The sequence below is a fragment of the Panicum hallii genome, chromosome 2, assembly GCF_002211085.1.
Source record: "Panicum hallii strain FIL2 chromosome 2, PHallii_v3.1, whole genome shotgun sequence".
Taxonomy (NCBI): Eukaryota; Viridiplantae; Streptophyta; class Magnoliopsida; order Poales; family Poaceae; genus Panicum; species Panicum hallii.
In genome coordinates, this window is record NC_038043.1 from 39,423,363 (window position 1) to 39,439,519 (window position 16,157).

Below are 16,157 nucleotides of genomic sequence, written 5' to 3' on the forward strand. Positions count from 1 at the left end.
CAGCTACCTCCATCAATGATGACACGTGCTCGTCAATTGTTGATGATGAAGAAAGTCTGGAATAAATTATGGCGTTGAAGCTTCTCTGGTTGTTGTAACTGCGTGCTGAGTACTTGGTGCACGATGATGCTCCTAAAAGCCGTCGTGTCCTCGCTACCAAGGATATCACCGTCCTTTGTAGTAGCATCTTCTGCTGCGTCATCTTCCATGTCGGAGGTGCTGATGTACCCATCGTTTATAGCCATGTATGCCCATTCACTTGGGCAATCCTTCCGCACATGGCCGGAACCAAGGCAACGATGGCACTGAAGTCCGGTCGTGCGTCCTATAGAAGCCACAAAGGATGCACCTGCTGGAACCTGGAAAGACTTTTTACCTGAATCCAAAGGTTTAGGCGGTGCAGCAACTCCGGCATCTGCTGGTCGCTTGCTCATTGGAGGAGGCGCCCGAAAGGATGAGGGTCTGGTTAGCCCGGACGGTGGCATCGAACGCGGAGCGTATGTGGTGCCAACCTTGCTCATGCCCTGCAAAGCACGTCCCTACAACTCCTTTTCTGCAAACATAGCCAACTGAAACAACTGGTTGATAGTGTTAAACTCCTTATAATCCATTATGTCCTGAATATCGCGCTGCAAACCCGAGTAAAAATGACAATAGAATCCTCAGTTCCCTCTACTATGCCACAACGCATCAAACCCTTTTGAATCTCACCATAATAGTCCTGTACAGACTTATCTCCCTGTTCTAAGTGCATCAAGCTCTTACGCAGATCTCTATGATAAGAAGGGGGGCAAATCTATCGCGCATAGCAACCTTAAGTTCTGCCCATGTAGTAGGTGCAAGCCCCGCTGAAGTTAAACCAGTCCACCAAATGATAGCAAAATCATTAAATTCACTAGTGGCTTGTCGAACTATATGTTGTTCAGGTACAAGATGGGCACTAAATTTCTGCTCGACAGTCATCTCCCAATCAAGATATCCCTCAGCATCATAATGTCTAGAAAATGAAGGTATACTAAATTTAATCCTAGCATAAGGGTCATCGGGAGCACAGTTACGATTACCACCCATACCTATGGTGTTGGTGCGTAGACGACGTCGAAGTCGCGTGTCTCTAGTGGCTGCTTCATCTATTTACCATGGACATCATAGACCATGTCCTCATCTTCATTGGGTGGGGGATGAGTTTCCAACGCAACCACCCTGTCGGTTAGAGTGGATATCCATTTATCCAAGCGCTCAATGGATTCATGGAGCCTGAGGTCCTTGATGGCGGCGGTGATTGCCTAGGTGATAGTGTTTGTCATCACCTGCTGCCCCTGCTCTATGGCCTCACGTAGTTGATCTTGGCTCACACACTCGTGGAAGTCTTTGGGGGTGCCACATCCATCATCACCTGCCATTGTCGAGATAAGAACACGAACAAACAGTGAAGGTTATCCCTAATAATCTACTACGTAGGGACAGTGGTGCCTCTCAATCAACACCGCAATAGGAAAACACCTTACCAAGCTCTTACAAGGATCTTACCAGCAAGGCAAAGGATATCTGGGAGGCGTGCTCTGCGATTGCAAGGGTTAGAAACCTATTATCTAGAAGTTGTATGTGGAGCTATAGGAAGGCCAAATATGTGAGTGGAACACAATTCAATAACAGATAGTGATGCTGAATACATGTCCAAAGCTACTAATCCTTAATTGCTGGTCTACTCATGTCCTTAGAACAGTAGTGTCAACAAGAAAGGCACAAGGATGAATATGATGAATAGCAATGACAAGGTCAACAAGTATCCAGCAGCACTATGATAAACAATAGGTGAAAGCCTCCTGTTTTGTATTTTAGCACTAGTAGGAATTAAATTTTTTTCTTTTGTTTTTTTATATTTTTTCTCAACCAGGGGCACAAGAATAGGAACAGCACCAAGGATCAGCTCAAACCGATAAAAGATGTGAACGGTAGAAATTCGCGAGCATTTGGAAAAACTGGTGTTGGAACTTCGGAGCTCAAATCAAGTGCCTTCCTGATTTTTTTAATTTTTTTGAGATCGTCGCACCCGGCGTAGCGGGGGAATCGTATGTGCAACTTTTCGAGAGCTTTCCGGGAAAAAAAATCACCTCAATCGGAGTTTCGAGCAAAAAGTTATGCCCGTTTTAAGGATGACCCTTCGAATTAGGTTTTGCTGGTGGTTGAATCGGAATCGGATGCGAATCGGGTGGGGGAAACAAATGTGGAAACGATGGCAGTGGAAAAGGAAAACACAACTGAACTAAAACATAAACTAAACCAGCAACAAAGACATGAACTAGGATATAAACTCAATACTACGGACTCTGAAACAGAATTATGCAAACGGCTAAACACGGTCTAGGAAGGAGATAAATTTTTTTTAGCTTTTCTATACACTCTAGGATGAAGGCAAAATAAATCTAACAAGGGTAAGATGAACCTGATGGTAAACCTATCTCTAGATGCCACTTGATGTAGACTAGGGTTCCCAATCTTCCGAAAGGTTCTGATAGCTCTTGATTTGGTGGAGTCGCTACACAATTCCATCCGGCTTTTGAACAACACGTTCCGAATCACGCAATCACAGCACAACGTCTCCTTTGGTTATCGACCGGCAGTGCTCGGTCGACCTCACCAAGAAGGCTAATCCTTGCATGCGAATCGAAGAACACAAGCAAGAACAAGGAAGAATGCAACCAATTTGTATATGAATGATTAAACTCACAAGTTGGGGTCTCGCAAACTGATGAACAGTGACACTGTTCGATGACAGATTGAATCTAAGCAAAATTCAAACCCTAAAGTGGCGATGGCTACTGAATAAAAAGGAGCTAGGGGCGTGCAAGTCCGACGCAACCCTAACAGGCTCCAACACGATACATGGGCCAGCAGCCCAAAAGATGGTGACGCAGCACCCTGACAGATTCTGGACGTCCACTTGTTTCGATGATTCCTGTCGACTCAGAAGAAATTTTAAGGTGGAACCGGTGCCATTGAAAGCCTTATAAAATTCTGGTTCCAACCATATATATATAGAACGTCCAAATCCGACTCCGTATGTGGTCTGGGCGTCAAATTTAAGGCAGACTGTCCTGGACTTCGAGGTGGACTCGAAATCAACTTGGATTGGGTCTCCAACTTGGCTTGCACTCCCTTGGTGTACCTCCAAGCCTCCAAGCCCTTTTCCATGCATCTCCTGGTCCTCTCCTTGGTTCCTAATAACAATATAATCATTAGGTAGCAATCTATTCTCAGAATTATAAGTTGAAGTGCTTAGGAACAAGCTCATCTCTAAATTCAATTGTCGTGCACGAGCTCTAGTGATTGGACCTTGAATGTCCAGCAGAGAAGTGTTGTGTGCATCCAAATGAGTGATGTCCTCGTCACAGGGCACGTGCAGCAATTTAATTAATGTGCTAAATCAAAACTAAAAGCACTTAAAATGCCTTGTTTCTCTTTATTTTGAATATATAGCCAAGTGTCTTCGCACGGATAAACATTGATACTGCAAAGCAGTCACACTCAAATGTTCACTTCTCTTCATTTTCCATTGCTAGGTAACTATTAGTCACACTCAAAGCATTCTCTCTATTGGTCTGCCACTTCACTGTTCACCCAAATTTCCACCGCAAAGTGATTGCTTTAGAGCACATTCATTTGGTGCCATGCTTGCAGATAAGATTGAGGTAAATAAGAAGTCATGGGAAGCAAAAAGGCCAAATACATCGATATCTAGACACCGATGAGCAGTTCGGAGTCATTCCATTTGAACAAAGATGTTATCTCTTACGATCAGACCCAACAAAAATACATCGAAGTACTTCCAAAGCGACCGGCGGACATGTTCGAAAATATCCAAGGCAAATGAATCCCTAGCGCTGCATATTTTCTAGATTGAACTTAATATTTTGTAAGATAAAAAACTTATGACGAAGTACACAATTTGTTGATTTTCAATTTTATATCTCACATGACAACAATCGAGTTTGAGATTTAAATTTTTTACAGCGTTATCACCTTATTCTTTCACTATAAAATTTCATGCATGTTTGGTTCTTGTGATTCTACTGTATTATTTGGGGTTCCACTGCAATTAACTTTGCAAGAACTGGATACAACATATGTCAAGGTAAACAAGGTCTTCCCCTCGCAAAAAAAACCGAAAGAAAAAGATATACAAGGTCTTTCCGAACCGAACGAAGCGACAAAGCAGATCGAAAATCCATTACCGACAAAATGCATTGTGCTGGGCTGCTGGCCCTTGGTCGAGGGGCCCGCTAAGGTCAGTTCGTTGAACAGCTCTTGCGCATTTCGTCGAACAGCTCGTCGGCGAGGCTCCATGGCGTGGATCGCCCCCAGGCAGCGCCCGCCCCCCCACCCCCAAAGCTGCCGGTGCGCTGAGTCAGTTTGCGCTCTCCTCTTGCATCTCGCTCCCCCTGGGCGCGCTAGTCGGGGCTGTGTCTTCTTTGTCGTCTGGATCAGTTACCTACCTTGCTAGTCCTCGATTCCTCGATTGTAACGACGCAGAAATGGTGGGCGCAGCAGTATGTTGATGTTCCGTTCTGACATCTACCTGTTGGTTGCTCAAGATGCGCTCGTAGTCTGCTAAATTGGTGACCGGGTGTTGCATCGATTATTTCGAATGAAGGGCATCGGGATATCTAATTGTCCGTACTACATGTTTTAGTTCATCTTGAGCAAGACAGTCGAAATTTCTTTTTCTTTTTTCTCAAGGGGTGAGGAAACATATAGTTGATATTGTAGTACTCCACTGTTTTATTTTTAGAGCATCTTTGGAGTGTCTGGAATGACCACAGCCTGAGCCAGCAAACTTAAGGGGTGCAAAAGTTGCAAAACCTGAACTTTGAATAACATCGTAGGTGTTAGGCATTGTCGGTTAATATACCAACAGGCACAATATCCTCTATCTGCTGTAGTGCTGTACAATGATTCTCGATCTCGATAGTTCTGATTAATAACTATGCTATTTACACACTAAGCTATTTACACACTAATAATTACAAAACCCTTCTTCTGCAATGTCTGCACTACTTGGGCCATGGGATAAATCAAGTTGTCTTCACCGGTTACCTCTTCTGGAAGTTGAAGATCTTGAGCGAGAGCCCAAAAAGCAATGCAAAGAGCACAGCAAATGCGACCACCACTACGGCGACTGCCCACAGGAAGTCGTGATGGTACCCGAAGTAGTCTTCGACAAAGTCAGATATACGCACCCCATTAGCAAACTTCTCGGTTACATCTCCAAACTGTGAAGTGACCAGACCGTTGAGTGTCCATGCAATAGGGCAAATCCAGTAGAACCACCTCCACCATACTGGAATTCTCTGTAGGGGAAAGTTGCCATTGAGCAGAGGTGGGTTAGTATTTAACGAAAAGTAAGTGAAACTGTTAGACCTCTGAAAGAGTCGCTAATCTACTTACAGTTCTTGGTATTAAAAATCCTGAGAAAAGGTTCCAAATGGCATAAAATGCCGTGGAAGCAACCGAGGAGACGTTGTAGTTTGGAGTCAGTCCCACCATCATCATCCCGTAAAATGTGTAGTACGCTAGGGTGAAGTACATGAAGAACAGGTACCAGAAGAACTTGGCAGCTGTCCATTCGAACCCAATCATAGCATACACTAGCACACCATATATTAACGACTGAACAAAGATGTATGGAAGTTCAATTGCAACCTGCAAATGGAGGTACAAGTTAGAAGGATTGGTTTTTAACTGGTTTTCTTTCTACCTCTCAACTTGTAGTTTCAAGGAATATTACTATCTGTACCACCTTTTTATGGAAGACATAAAGTCTTGAATGTACACATTCTTGCATCTAATGTTATTTCTTACAACCAAATTTAATGTGCTATCTCTGTTTGGCTCATTAATTTTTTTCACTTTGATTTTGAAGTGATTTAGGATGTAGTGAATTGCAATGAACTTTACCTGTCCCAATGCATATGGCAAAGGCGAGTACATGTGAGCTGCCCTTTCCCTGTAAAAGACTGTCCGCTCAACTGATACAACTGGCTGAACTGAACCAGAATTCTGTACTCCCATGAAAATGACCGAGGCATACATGGAGCCCATGGCATTGAACAAGTCCTGTTGATTATCCCTGCAAGAGTACAATATCTTCAGTGTACTGCAAGTTTGTGACAAATGGGGACTAGAGGTAGCCTCTGTGAAACTGTAGGAAATTTGACATTCATGATTCTCTGCTTCCTTTTGTTTATTATCATTACCTTTTTCTGCCGACACCCCAGAACATTGTTCCAAACAACAGGGCAATCACTGTTGTATAGAAGTATTTGACAGCAGTATATGGAGGATTTCTCCAATATGACATACTTTGCTTCCACAGGCAAGCAAAACACTGTGTGAGGAAGGTCTGCGAGTATTCCGTTGGAAAGGATAGGTCAGTTGAACCTTCAGGAGGTGTGCTTAGCTCCTTTATTAAAGTTCTGTTCCTCCTGAAAATGCAAGAAAATGACAATATTAATGATGAACTGAGACATTGTTTGACAACATATTATCTTTTTGTGGAATACAAATATCAGTTCTAAATAAAATAGTAGTGTTACATATTGGTACTCTGAAACTTTTGACAGGGGATGTCTATGGTTTCCAAATTACTTTTGCACATATTATTTGAAACTAGGAAAAACACAAATATTCAGCTACAGGGAATGTGGGCGGTACCCTAACCCTTGGTGGTATAAAAATGGGTGCAATATGGCTCTATGAAGTAAAATCCAAACTCTTCAAAAAGGTCTTGTACTTTGCACTTTAAGGATCTGCACCCTTCAAATACTGTTTGAAAATAATAAATAAGCCATTTTTAGTCTCTTCACTATTTTCAAATTTGAGATTTCAGAGCCTGAATCGATGTTAGATAGGTGTATACTTCTTCAGTCCTCGATTAGATAATTAAACTATGAACCATAATGCAGATGCACATACCTATATAATTCTGAATTCTTGTATACTTCACTGAAGTTAACACCAGTTATTTGTTCTTGCATTGTACTAGTCACTTCCAGCATCCATGTTGAAGGATTGTAGCCATCTTTTATGTTGGTGACACCTTCAATAGCCTTGGTAGAATCAACACAAACCAGTTAGATAACATGTTGCTTCAGTGCAAAACCATAAATTGGTGGAAAAATAAAATAGTTAATTTGATCTTGCTCACCTCAAAATATTTTATAAGTTCACATGAATGGCGTCCTAATGGACCTACATAAATCTCTTCACCTCCACGTTTCATTAGGAAGAGCTGAAAAGGTGAACAGAGCCTTTGCCCATTAGGTGTTAAATGTATAGAAACAATGCAAACGGCCAATGTGTTGCTTTACTCTACTGCATTCTGGAAAAAGAAACTATGTTTGGTATAGTTTTCTTCACCTCATCAAAGGATTCAAAGATATCGATGCTTGGTTGGTGAATTGTACAAACAACTGTTCTTCCTGTGTCCACAGTATTCCTGATTGCCCTCATGACAATGGCTGCTGCTCGTGCATCAAGTCCAGATGTCGGTTCGTCCATGAAAATGATAGAAGGGTTAGCAACCAGCTCAACTGCTATTGTTAGCCTCTTCCTTTGCTCTGTTGATAATCCACTCACACCAGGCAATCCCACCAATGCATCTTTTAAGGGTAAAAGCTCCACAAGCTCCATAACCTCATCAATAAACATCTGCCAATAGCAAACCAGGTTTCATGTATCATACTACATAGTGGGACACTGACTAGAGCAACTATTACTTGATAAACTGTAAATATGACTGTCATATATCTATCTCAAACTTTTCTATGAACTCAAATTGTAGTATTGTCAAGATCTCCATTTATATCACTGCATAATATTTTAGATCAACTAGCAAAATTAACCTTCTCATTCTAATCATGTTTCACGTACTTTTTAAATATATGCACTTATATTATATTTTATTGAAAAGAGGTGATGTCTTGAATCTTTAGCGAACCTTTCTTGTTGAAGAATCAACATCAGCAGGTAATCTGAGCCATGCGGAGAATGCAAGGGACTCGTAGACGGTAACATTTGGTGAATGGATGTCACTCTGCTCACAATATCCTGATACACGAGCAAAAGTTTCTTGCTTCTTTGGGTAACCTGATATGGTAATGTTGCCCTCAATGTATCCGCTGGTCTTCCTCCCAGCCAACACATCCATCAGTGTTGTCTTGCCAGCACCACTGACACCCATTAGAGCAGTAAGTACTCCTGGCCTAAATGAACCACTTATACCCTTCAATAGTTGCAACCGGGTCTCTTTCACGCCTTGTGCTCTGATTTCCTACATGTTTTATTGGATAAATAAATCATTATAAATGAAGGTTTTTCTCTTAGATAGTATGAGAATATAAGGGAATCTGTAAGAATATTTGTATTTCTAATAATTTCCTTAAAAAGTGAATACCTTTGGCATGTCTACACTGTATCTTATATCTTCAAAAGTGATGGAGAGAGGTACAAAAGGGAGGACCATTCCTTTGTTCACGGGACTAGAATTTACTGTTGCATGGTTGGAAGCTGCTTCATCATTGCTCTCATCCACAGTACCTGATAGACACCACATAGGCATGATTATAATAAAATTGCACAAAAATATATTCTTTTTTCATGTTAATTGGTGAAGATGAAACTGTAATTACTTCTAGTTGTTACTGTATTGCTGGCAACCCTTCCTCTTGACGACGCTTCTAAAACATCACCAGTTAGATTTGCTTGTTTTATCTTCAATGTCTCCTCAGAAATTGTCGGCTGATTGCTATCAAATGCTGCAGGAAGCGTAATTTGTAAGATTCAATTTGATCTTTGTTTGTGCCATATTTATTTTTAATATCCTTTTAAATGCAATATAGTTTTTTACTCACGCTTGAGGAATGTGAGGCAGACGGTGTAGAGGATATTGAATAGCAGCACATATCCAAGCAAGGCACCCACACCAATCCAGTACCATTTTGCCTCAGGAAATAGACCACGAGATTCCAGAACTAGCTTTCCGAGTGGTTCTGTGGAACCGGGGAGTATCTGTTACAAAGAAGTATCTGTAAGATTTATCGTTCAGCCAGACTTGTGAAAGATATACTTTTCTGAAAATAGCTTTTACCTTATTCCAGCTGTCACCCAGGAATTCATTTACTGATATAGCATTCTGTGCATACATCAGGGGTGATATCCAGTACCCCCAAATCCACCATTTCTTCACATTCTCTGTTAAATCAAAGGAATAGTTTAATTCGTGATTTCATATATAAGTTCAACAACCACATCAGATGCGGAGCTAACAACTGAAATTAGGCAACTCAAACCAAATTTTTGTATATGGAAAACTATATTTTGAGTTAGCTATTTTTGCATACCTCTTGCCAGGAGGAATCCACCCAAAAGCATAAAAATCAGAATGCCGAATGAACCAATGGTGCTTGCAACAACCTGATGCCTTGCAAGCCCAGCAATGAAGCGGAACAATCCAGATGATGCCTCATTCATTAGTAAGAGGAGCAGGAACTGTCTAAAAAGTCTGCAGCATCATGTTTTTTAAAATGTGGTTAGTTCTGTAATACACTCATAAGTCATAACATGCTTATCTAGTATAGAAATATTGGTTTAATTACCTTTCTACATTGGGATCAAATCCAATGACATAGTATGTTATGAAGACCCAAATTGTTACATTAAGCAAGGAGAGGGGGGTCTTAATTATCCATGATGGCAAGGAGTATGTCCATGCAGGATAAAAGAGAAGATCCCTTTGCTTGAAAAAAACTGGGAGCTTTGCAATAGTCAGTCCAATTTCTGCCAATCCATTGAACATGATCATCAGGATCCCAAAGAATAGAGCACCCATATATATCCTTCCATTTGTTAGTGAGTCATGTTGCATATTGGTTCGGAGGAAGACCGTCATTGCAATGATTGCCATGAGTGTTAACTGAACAATAGATAAAGTAACAAAAAGAGCAATTACTTAGTTTATGCTTTACTGAGTAAAAACAAGGTTATTATTGAACTTGTTTTGAAGATTATTGAAGGTGAGGCTGATATAATATGAATTTGAAAAGCTTCAGTTTTTGAGAATCACCTGAACTGCCTTGAATATGTACACGAAGGAGTTTCTTTTCATTAACAATATCTCTCTGTCGATATTTGCTTTAAGTAGTTCTTTCATGCTGGCACCATATTTTGATGTTTTTAGTGCAGCAGGATGGCTCGTGCTCTTGTCAAATGGGACTGCCAACTCATTTCGTATAGCCTCACCAATGTGGAAAGATTGAAATGCTTCTGCAAACTCCTTCACAGGAACATATCGGTAGGTCTCATCACCATGTTTCCAGTATTGTCTCTGATCTTTCCTTGATGTAACCTGCCACATTTCAATTGTTGCTCATCAAAGTTGTGCATTATAGCCCCAAAAAGAGGTTAAGTGTTGCAGAAAATATGATCCTAGCGTTACATAATGCTGAAATATAACTTCTTAAGGTATTTAAAGATCTTTCTTTTTTTTAAAAAATTCCCTGATAGAAAAAGATCGATACAGAACTGTAATGAAAGTACAAAACTCACTTCTTGCAAGAAGTCGGCTACACCTTTCCGCTGCGGGCATTTGAAGCCAACTGATTCAAAGAACTGGAGCACATGTTCACGAGGGCCACTGTAGACAACCTGACCGTCTGAGAGGAGAATTATATCATCGAATAGTTCATATGTCTCCGGTGCAGGTTGTAGCAAAGCAATAACTGCTGTTCCGCCAACAATGTGAATGGTTTGCCGGATAGAGTTAACAATCTGAAATGTCGTTGAGCTGTCAAGTCCTGTTGATATCTCATCCATGAAAAGGGCTCGTCCTGGGGTGACAAGCATTTCAGCTGCACGACCAATTTCAGGTGTAGATGAGTTAGATCATAGAGAATTAATATGTAAACATCTGATACTTAATTCCCAAGGTAAATTACCTGTAGTTACTCGCTTCTTTTGGCCTCCGGATATGCCTCTCAGCATATTATTTCCAACAATTGTGTCAGCACAGATATCCAGCCCCAAGACCTATAAGTTGTTGAAATAGTAAATTAAATATTAGTAATGTGATAATTTTTAATCTTCTGAAATCTTTGAGAACTTGGAAGGTAAATTTGTTGGCACTCTAGTCGGCTGCACCTTCAGTATGTGATTTGTGACCACGTCAGCCTTTTGCTCTCCTGTGGCAGCAGCCTACATGATTAAAATGATGATGTCACAAACTTGTAATTTTAATTTCTGTAGGTGATAAAACAACAGCTTGTGCCAGCTAAAAGGTGATGTAAGATTTGCATCAAACCTTCATGTAGATGTCTGTTTCTGGATCTGGTACGATACCTGCTTCCTTTTCTCTCCTTGACAATTCCACTAGCAAGTCTGAACATTTTTTTATCGAATGTTAGTAACTCAATCTGATATGCTGCTGAGAGGAGTTTTGTATTTGTTTCCTTAGTCTTACCATAACGGTGACCAATTCCCTGGCATTTTGCAGAGAAATTGACTGTCTCACGAACCGTCAACTCCCCCATGTGCAGATCATGTTGGCTGACATATGCAGCTGATCTCCGGGCCTCAAACTCGTCCATTGTATGCCCATTGTAAGTTATATTCCCTGTTACCTTTTGTAATTGCAGTTTATCATCACATTAGTAGTACTCTCAAGGTTTATTCATGACGTATAGAGTGCCATGCAAACACAAAGCAAGTACCTTGAGACTTGAAGGGAGTGTTCCAGCCAAGGCTAAAAGCAGCGATGTTTTCCCAGCACCAGGAGGACCCAATAGCAAGGTCATTCTGAATATAGCAGGGATAAGACGAAATACTCCATGGAGATGATTCGGTGATGGATAATATGACGGAAGTTACCTGTGTGGCTTGATGATGCCACTGACATTGTGAAGAATCGATATTTTCTGCTTCCTACTTGGTGTTAGGTGAAGAACATTTGCAATGCCCTGTTCGGTGATGGTTACCAACATGTCAGGCCACAGAAAAAGAGGATACCACAAGGGCATATCGTGTGATCACAAAGGGCATAAATGAGATGTGACGGAACTGTGCAGATCAAATTTTCGCTATGATAAATCTGCGTTGTCTAAACAGGATATTCCAAGTTTGAAACTATATGCTGTGATTTGGGCACAATGTTTTGTTTTGTTCATGTATACCTTGATTGAGTAAAGAAAGGGAAGAAAATTGACAAGTCAAATTGGTACGTTGACCTGAAACCGACCAGCGTACATTCAGTTTCTTTGTTGCTTAGCCAAATTGTCCACTGTTGTGTTTACTCGCGGGACTGTCACTGACTGGATAGCGTGTGCAATTGGACAGCTTGTGGTGGACAGTGGGCACCAGCAGAATCCATTCTTTTAACAGTATATTCAGACTCTGCTCCAATGAGCTTCCTCTGCTTGATGTGACATGCTTCCTAACAACTTCTACACGTGTCAATTACTCAAACATGGTGAATCATAAACGTTGCTTGCCTGCTGACAACGAACAGTTTACGCTGCTTCCTGATATGAAGCGATTTGCCAAAATTTGACTGGTTTTTGGTGTAGATCCTTTAAAAAAATAAAATAAAAAAAGAAGGGTATTCGAGTGCAAGTCCATGTGGAACATACCTCGAACACATTGGCATAGGTGTTGAAGATGGTTGGCAGGCCCCTGCTGCCGACATATGCCTCTGCCTCGACGTTCAGGTTATCGTACCGCACTTCGATCTTCGGCAGCTCAATCCCTACTCTGAACCACATAGAACAAAAAAAAACACGCACAGATGAAATCATCGCATCTCAACTATAATCCTAGTTTAAAGATTCGAAGAAGGAAAGAAGTTTATTTAGATAGTTGGCCCTATTTTATTTTGACTAATCGATGGGATTCCACGGCGGCGCACGGTGGTGGGAGAAGATCATGGCGGCAGGGGTTGGCATCCTCACCGGTCGACGCGGTCCTTGAACTTGGAGAGGAAGCGCTGGTGGTCGTCGCCGACCCAGGCGAGCCGCTGCAGCAGCGCGTGGCGCTCCTGGGGGCCGAGCTTCTGCACGTTGACCTCCCGGAGCTCGCCCTCGGGCATGGCCAGCACGGCCGTCCGCGCGCGGTCGTAGGTGGGCAGCTTCTCCAGCGCCGCCCACCGCAGCGCCTCCTCGTCGTCCTCCGCGCCGCCGCCGTCCCCGCGCGACGACAGCGAGAACACGTTGTCGCCCGCCGCAGACCACACCGAGCCCTCCCGCCGCAGGCTCCCCAGCGCGTGTATCTCCCCGGCGTCGTCCATGCCGCCGCCGCGGACAACGCCGGCGGCAAGAAGAACAAGTTAGTGTCGCTCGGTTCCTCTCGCCTCCCCCTACACTACAACAGAGCCGGGCGGAGGATGATCGATCAGTGGCAGGTCGTTGCGCCTCCTCGTTGGTCTCGTGCGCCCGTGTCGCGTCGGATTGGGGGGGAGGAAGAAAGAGACGGCCACGTTATATAGAGGTGCGAGAGGAAGGAGACGATGACGTAGCCGCTGACGACGGAAGAAGCTGGATGTGCGGGATATATAGAAACTCGTAGACAACTTTTGCATGGGTTGGGGTTTGTTATTGATTGTATCCCGGAGATAAAGCTCGTGCCGATATACACCAGCACACAGCTGCACGAGGCCTTCTAGAAGCACAAGTCAATTTTGTTTATTTTTTGAAAAATAAAAATATGGGTAAGAGAGTATACGACTCCACGTACCAGAAGAGGAATTTTTCAAATAAAACGATTAATAAAAATAAGGTACAGCTTGGAAAAGAGGATTCCGGTATGAAATTCGGCAGAGCTTAATGTGCCGGCTGGGTACAATCCTAAGTTAATTTGTCAAATCAATTTAATCGCATAAATATTTTGCATTTATGATAAGCTACCAAAAGTATGCCATTATGGACTGAACTCATCTTTTGTGAATCGACACTAAAATTTGTTCTCAAATATTTTGCATTTCTGATAAGTTTGCGCAAACATCGCGTACTGTGTATGACCAAAGGAGTGCACTGCATGTTCAGATGTACATTGTTTTCGTGCAGTAGAAAGGACCATATGACAATGGTAGTTTAAATATCTGTAGTAAATGTGGTTTTGCATCCCATGCTATTCAAAAAGAAATTTCAAAATCATTTTTGCTGAATATGTTTGAAAAAATGAATATTTCGATCTAACAATGCAAGTGCACATGAAAAAAGGGACATTATATATTTATATAAAATGCAGTTCGCAGCACCAAAAGCATTGGAAATGCATTACTGTTTATTACAAAAGGAAAGGGATCAGTGATTGCCATGCATTTATTTTATTATTGAAAAGAAAAAAATGAATATATCTATTTTCCAAAAGGCCGATGCAGTTCTTGCTAATTGATTGGTTAAAACCATGTCTAGAGACCTGTAAATATAATCAAGATGAATTTGCATCCAAACCTAATAAAAAGATTGGAAATGTACATCATTAAATTGATTCAAGCCGCTGGGTGAAACAAAACAGAGAGTGCTTATTCGAAACAAAATCAATGGATTTTATACTAGTAAAATTCACTACTATGAAAAGAAACTTTAAGTAAAAACGTATTTGGAGGGGCGAGTGCCGCACCTGCCTCTACTTCTCGCAGCTAAAAGTAGCTATTTGTAGAGGCAAGAGCATTTCCCGCCCCTGGAAATCGATTTCTAGGGGCGGATCATGCCATGACCCGCCATACGAATCAATTTCTAGAAAATAAAATTTTTTTAAAAAAATCAAAAATAGCAAAATAAGAAAATATTCCATCCAACACCACAAGCCCCTGTACTATGAAGGTACAACTTTTTTAATGAAATATGCATAGTTGCATGATCTGCGGTTCGAATCGCTTAACTCAAACCTCACGCGTACCTTCCTCTCCCCACACTACACAGTCAATCGATTTCTAGGACCCGCCCTACAAATCAATTTCTAGAAAATAAAAAATTTTAAAAAAATCAAAAACAACAAAATAAAAAAAAATATTTCATCCAACACTACAAGCCCATGTACTATGGAGGTACAACTTTTTTGATGAAATATGCACGCTTGCATGATGTGGGGTTCAAATCGCTTACCTCAAGCCTCACGCGTACCTTCCTCTCCCCACGCTACACAGTCACTTGTGACTTTATGGGATATGATATTCTTTTATATTAACTCTAAAATTGATTTATAGGGACAGGTGACGCCATCACCCGCCCTAAGAAATCTGTTTCTAGGGGCGGGTGACGCCACCATCCGCCCCTATAAATGTTTTCTATTTTATTTCAAAAATTCATTTAAATCTTTACATATAGCTTCTAAACTATGATTATTGTAAACTATAGATATAAAAAAATACACCATCACCCGTCCCTAGAAATGACCACCATTTCCAGGTGTGGGTGATGCCATCACCCGCTCCTAAAATGCTTTTCTAGGAGCGAGTCGGATGCTACGGCAACCGCACTCATTTGTAGGAGTGGGTTATCTTTTGATCCGCCCGTATGAAAAAATGGATGTTACGAATCGTTTTTCAGTAGTGATTATATAGTTGGATATAATTCGATCATGCAACACTATTTCAGAAAAACGCTACACAAATCATCAGATTGAGATGGGTTTTCCTTTTGTGGTCATTATTAGTAGTTTCTAATCTTGCCAATTTATTGAAGTCAATTTATTGAAGTGAACAAATATATATATATATGCACAACGATGTACAGTTAGATGTCTTTTAACTAGTAGTTTCATGGTAATCCACAAACATTTACTGATGTCTTCTCCTTAGATGTCATATTCTTTTCCTATAAATAGGACGATAATATTCAAACGATGACCAAATAAATTTAAATATGCATTTCTGCGAACTAAAATTCAAATATACATATGCAAATCAGCTCAAATTTATATTACAAACTTATAATTACAAAGCAGCAATGAAATATTTAGTCTATTAATTTTTAAATTGATAGTCAATGTTGATTTTTATTATTAAGTTTCAGATTTAAAATGTACGCTCAGTATATGTGACAAGTGAGTTTTTTCCTTCACCTCTTGTACCATTTTACCCTTCACTTTCTTTACCTGTACGCGTTACA

The 16,157-nt window shown here is 41.2% G+C and overlaps 1 protein-coding gene and 1 long non-coding RNA gene across 6 annotated transcripts; one reads left to right on the forward strand and one right to left on the reverse strand.

The window, feature by feature from the left end:
* Positions 1-4,956: 4,956 nt before the first annotated feature.
* Positions 4,957-13,502, reverse strand: LOC112883467 (ABC transporter G family member 53). 2 transcript variants are annotated; one of them, XM_025948771.1, is made up of 24 exons: positions 12,999-13,502; positions 12,681-12,801; positions 11,923-12,011; positions 11,766-11,850; positions 11,516-11,675; positions 11,357-11,433; positions 11,197-11,250; positions 10,995-11,085; positions 10,606-10,907; positions 10,124-10,405; positions 9,657-9,973; positions 9,402-9,562; positions 9,149-9,252; positions 8,913-9,069; positions 8,691-8,816; positions 8,456-8,598; positions 8,000-8,332; positions 7,420-7,710; positions 7,208-7,291; positions 6,976-7,109; positions 6,258-6,485; positions 5,959-6,130; positions 5,449-5,703; positions 4,957-5,351 (listed from the first exon to the last, which is right to left on the reverse strand). In XM_025948771.1, the coding sequence occupies exons 1-24, from the start codon at positions 13,331-13,333 to the stop codon at positions 5,094-5,096; spliced, it is 4,359 nt and encodes a 1,452-aa protein (XP_025804556.1). In that variant the 5' UTR covers positions 13,334-13,502; the 3' UTR covers positions 4,957-5,093. The 2 variants fall into 2 exon arrangements, with proteins under 2 accessions (XP_025804556.1, XP_025804557.1); XM_025948772.1 differs by lacking the exons at positions 11,923-12,011; positions 12,681-12,801; positions 12,999-13,502 and having other exon boundaries at positions 11,516-11,654; positions 11,737-11,876.
* Positions 6,047-11,690, forward strand: LOC112883468. 4 transcript variants are annotated; one of them, XR_003226850.1, is made up of 8 exons: positions 6,047-6,187; positions 6,377-6,450; positions 8,014-8,249; positions 8,790-9,088; positions 9,412-9,589; positions 10,238-10,351; positions 11,302-11,385; positions 11,549-11,690. It is a non-coding gene; the product is annotated as an uncharacterized LOC112883468 (long non-coding RNA). The 4 variants fall into 4 exon arrangements; XR_003226852.1 differs by having other exon boundaries at positions 8,026-8,249; XR_003226849.1 differs by having other exon boundaries at positions 6,377-6,430.
* Positions 13,503-16,157: the final 2,655 nt, after the last annotated feature.

What these genes read in the sequence shown, in the direction of transcription:
- LOC112883467 (XM_025948771.1), bottom strand. Translation starts at nt 13,333, where the DNA reads ATGGACGACGCCGGGGAGATACACGCGCTGGGGAGCCTGCGGCGGGAG. An exon ending in CCTATGCCAATGTGTTCGAG is followed by an intron (nt 12,012 to 12,680) that starts GTATGTTCCACA and finishes ATCACCGAACAG; the next exon opens with GGCATTGCAAATGTTCTTCA. An exon ending in TGGGTGACAGCTGGAATAAG is followed by an intron (nt 9,070 to 9,148) that starts GTAAAAGCTATT and finishes TCTTTGTAACAG; the next exon opens with ATACTCCCCGGTTCCACAGA.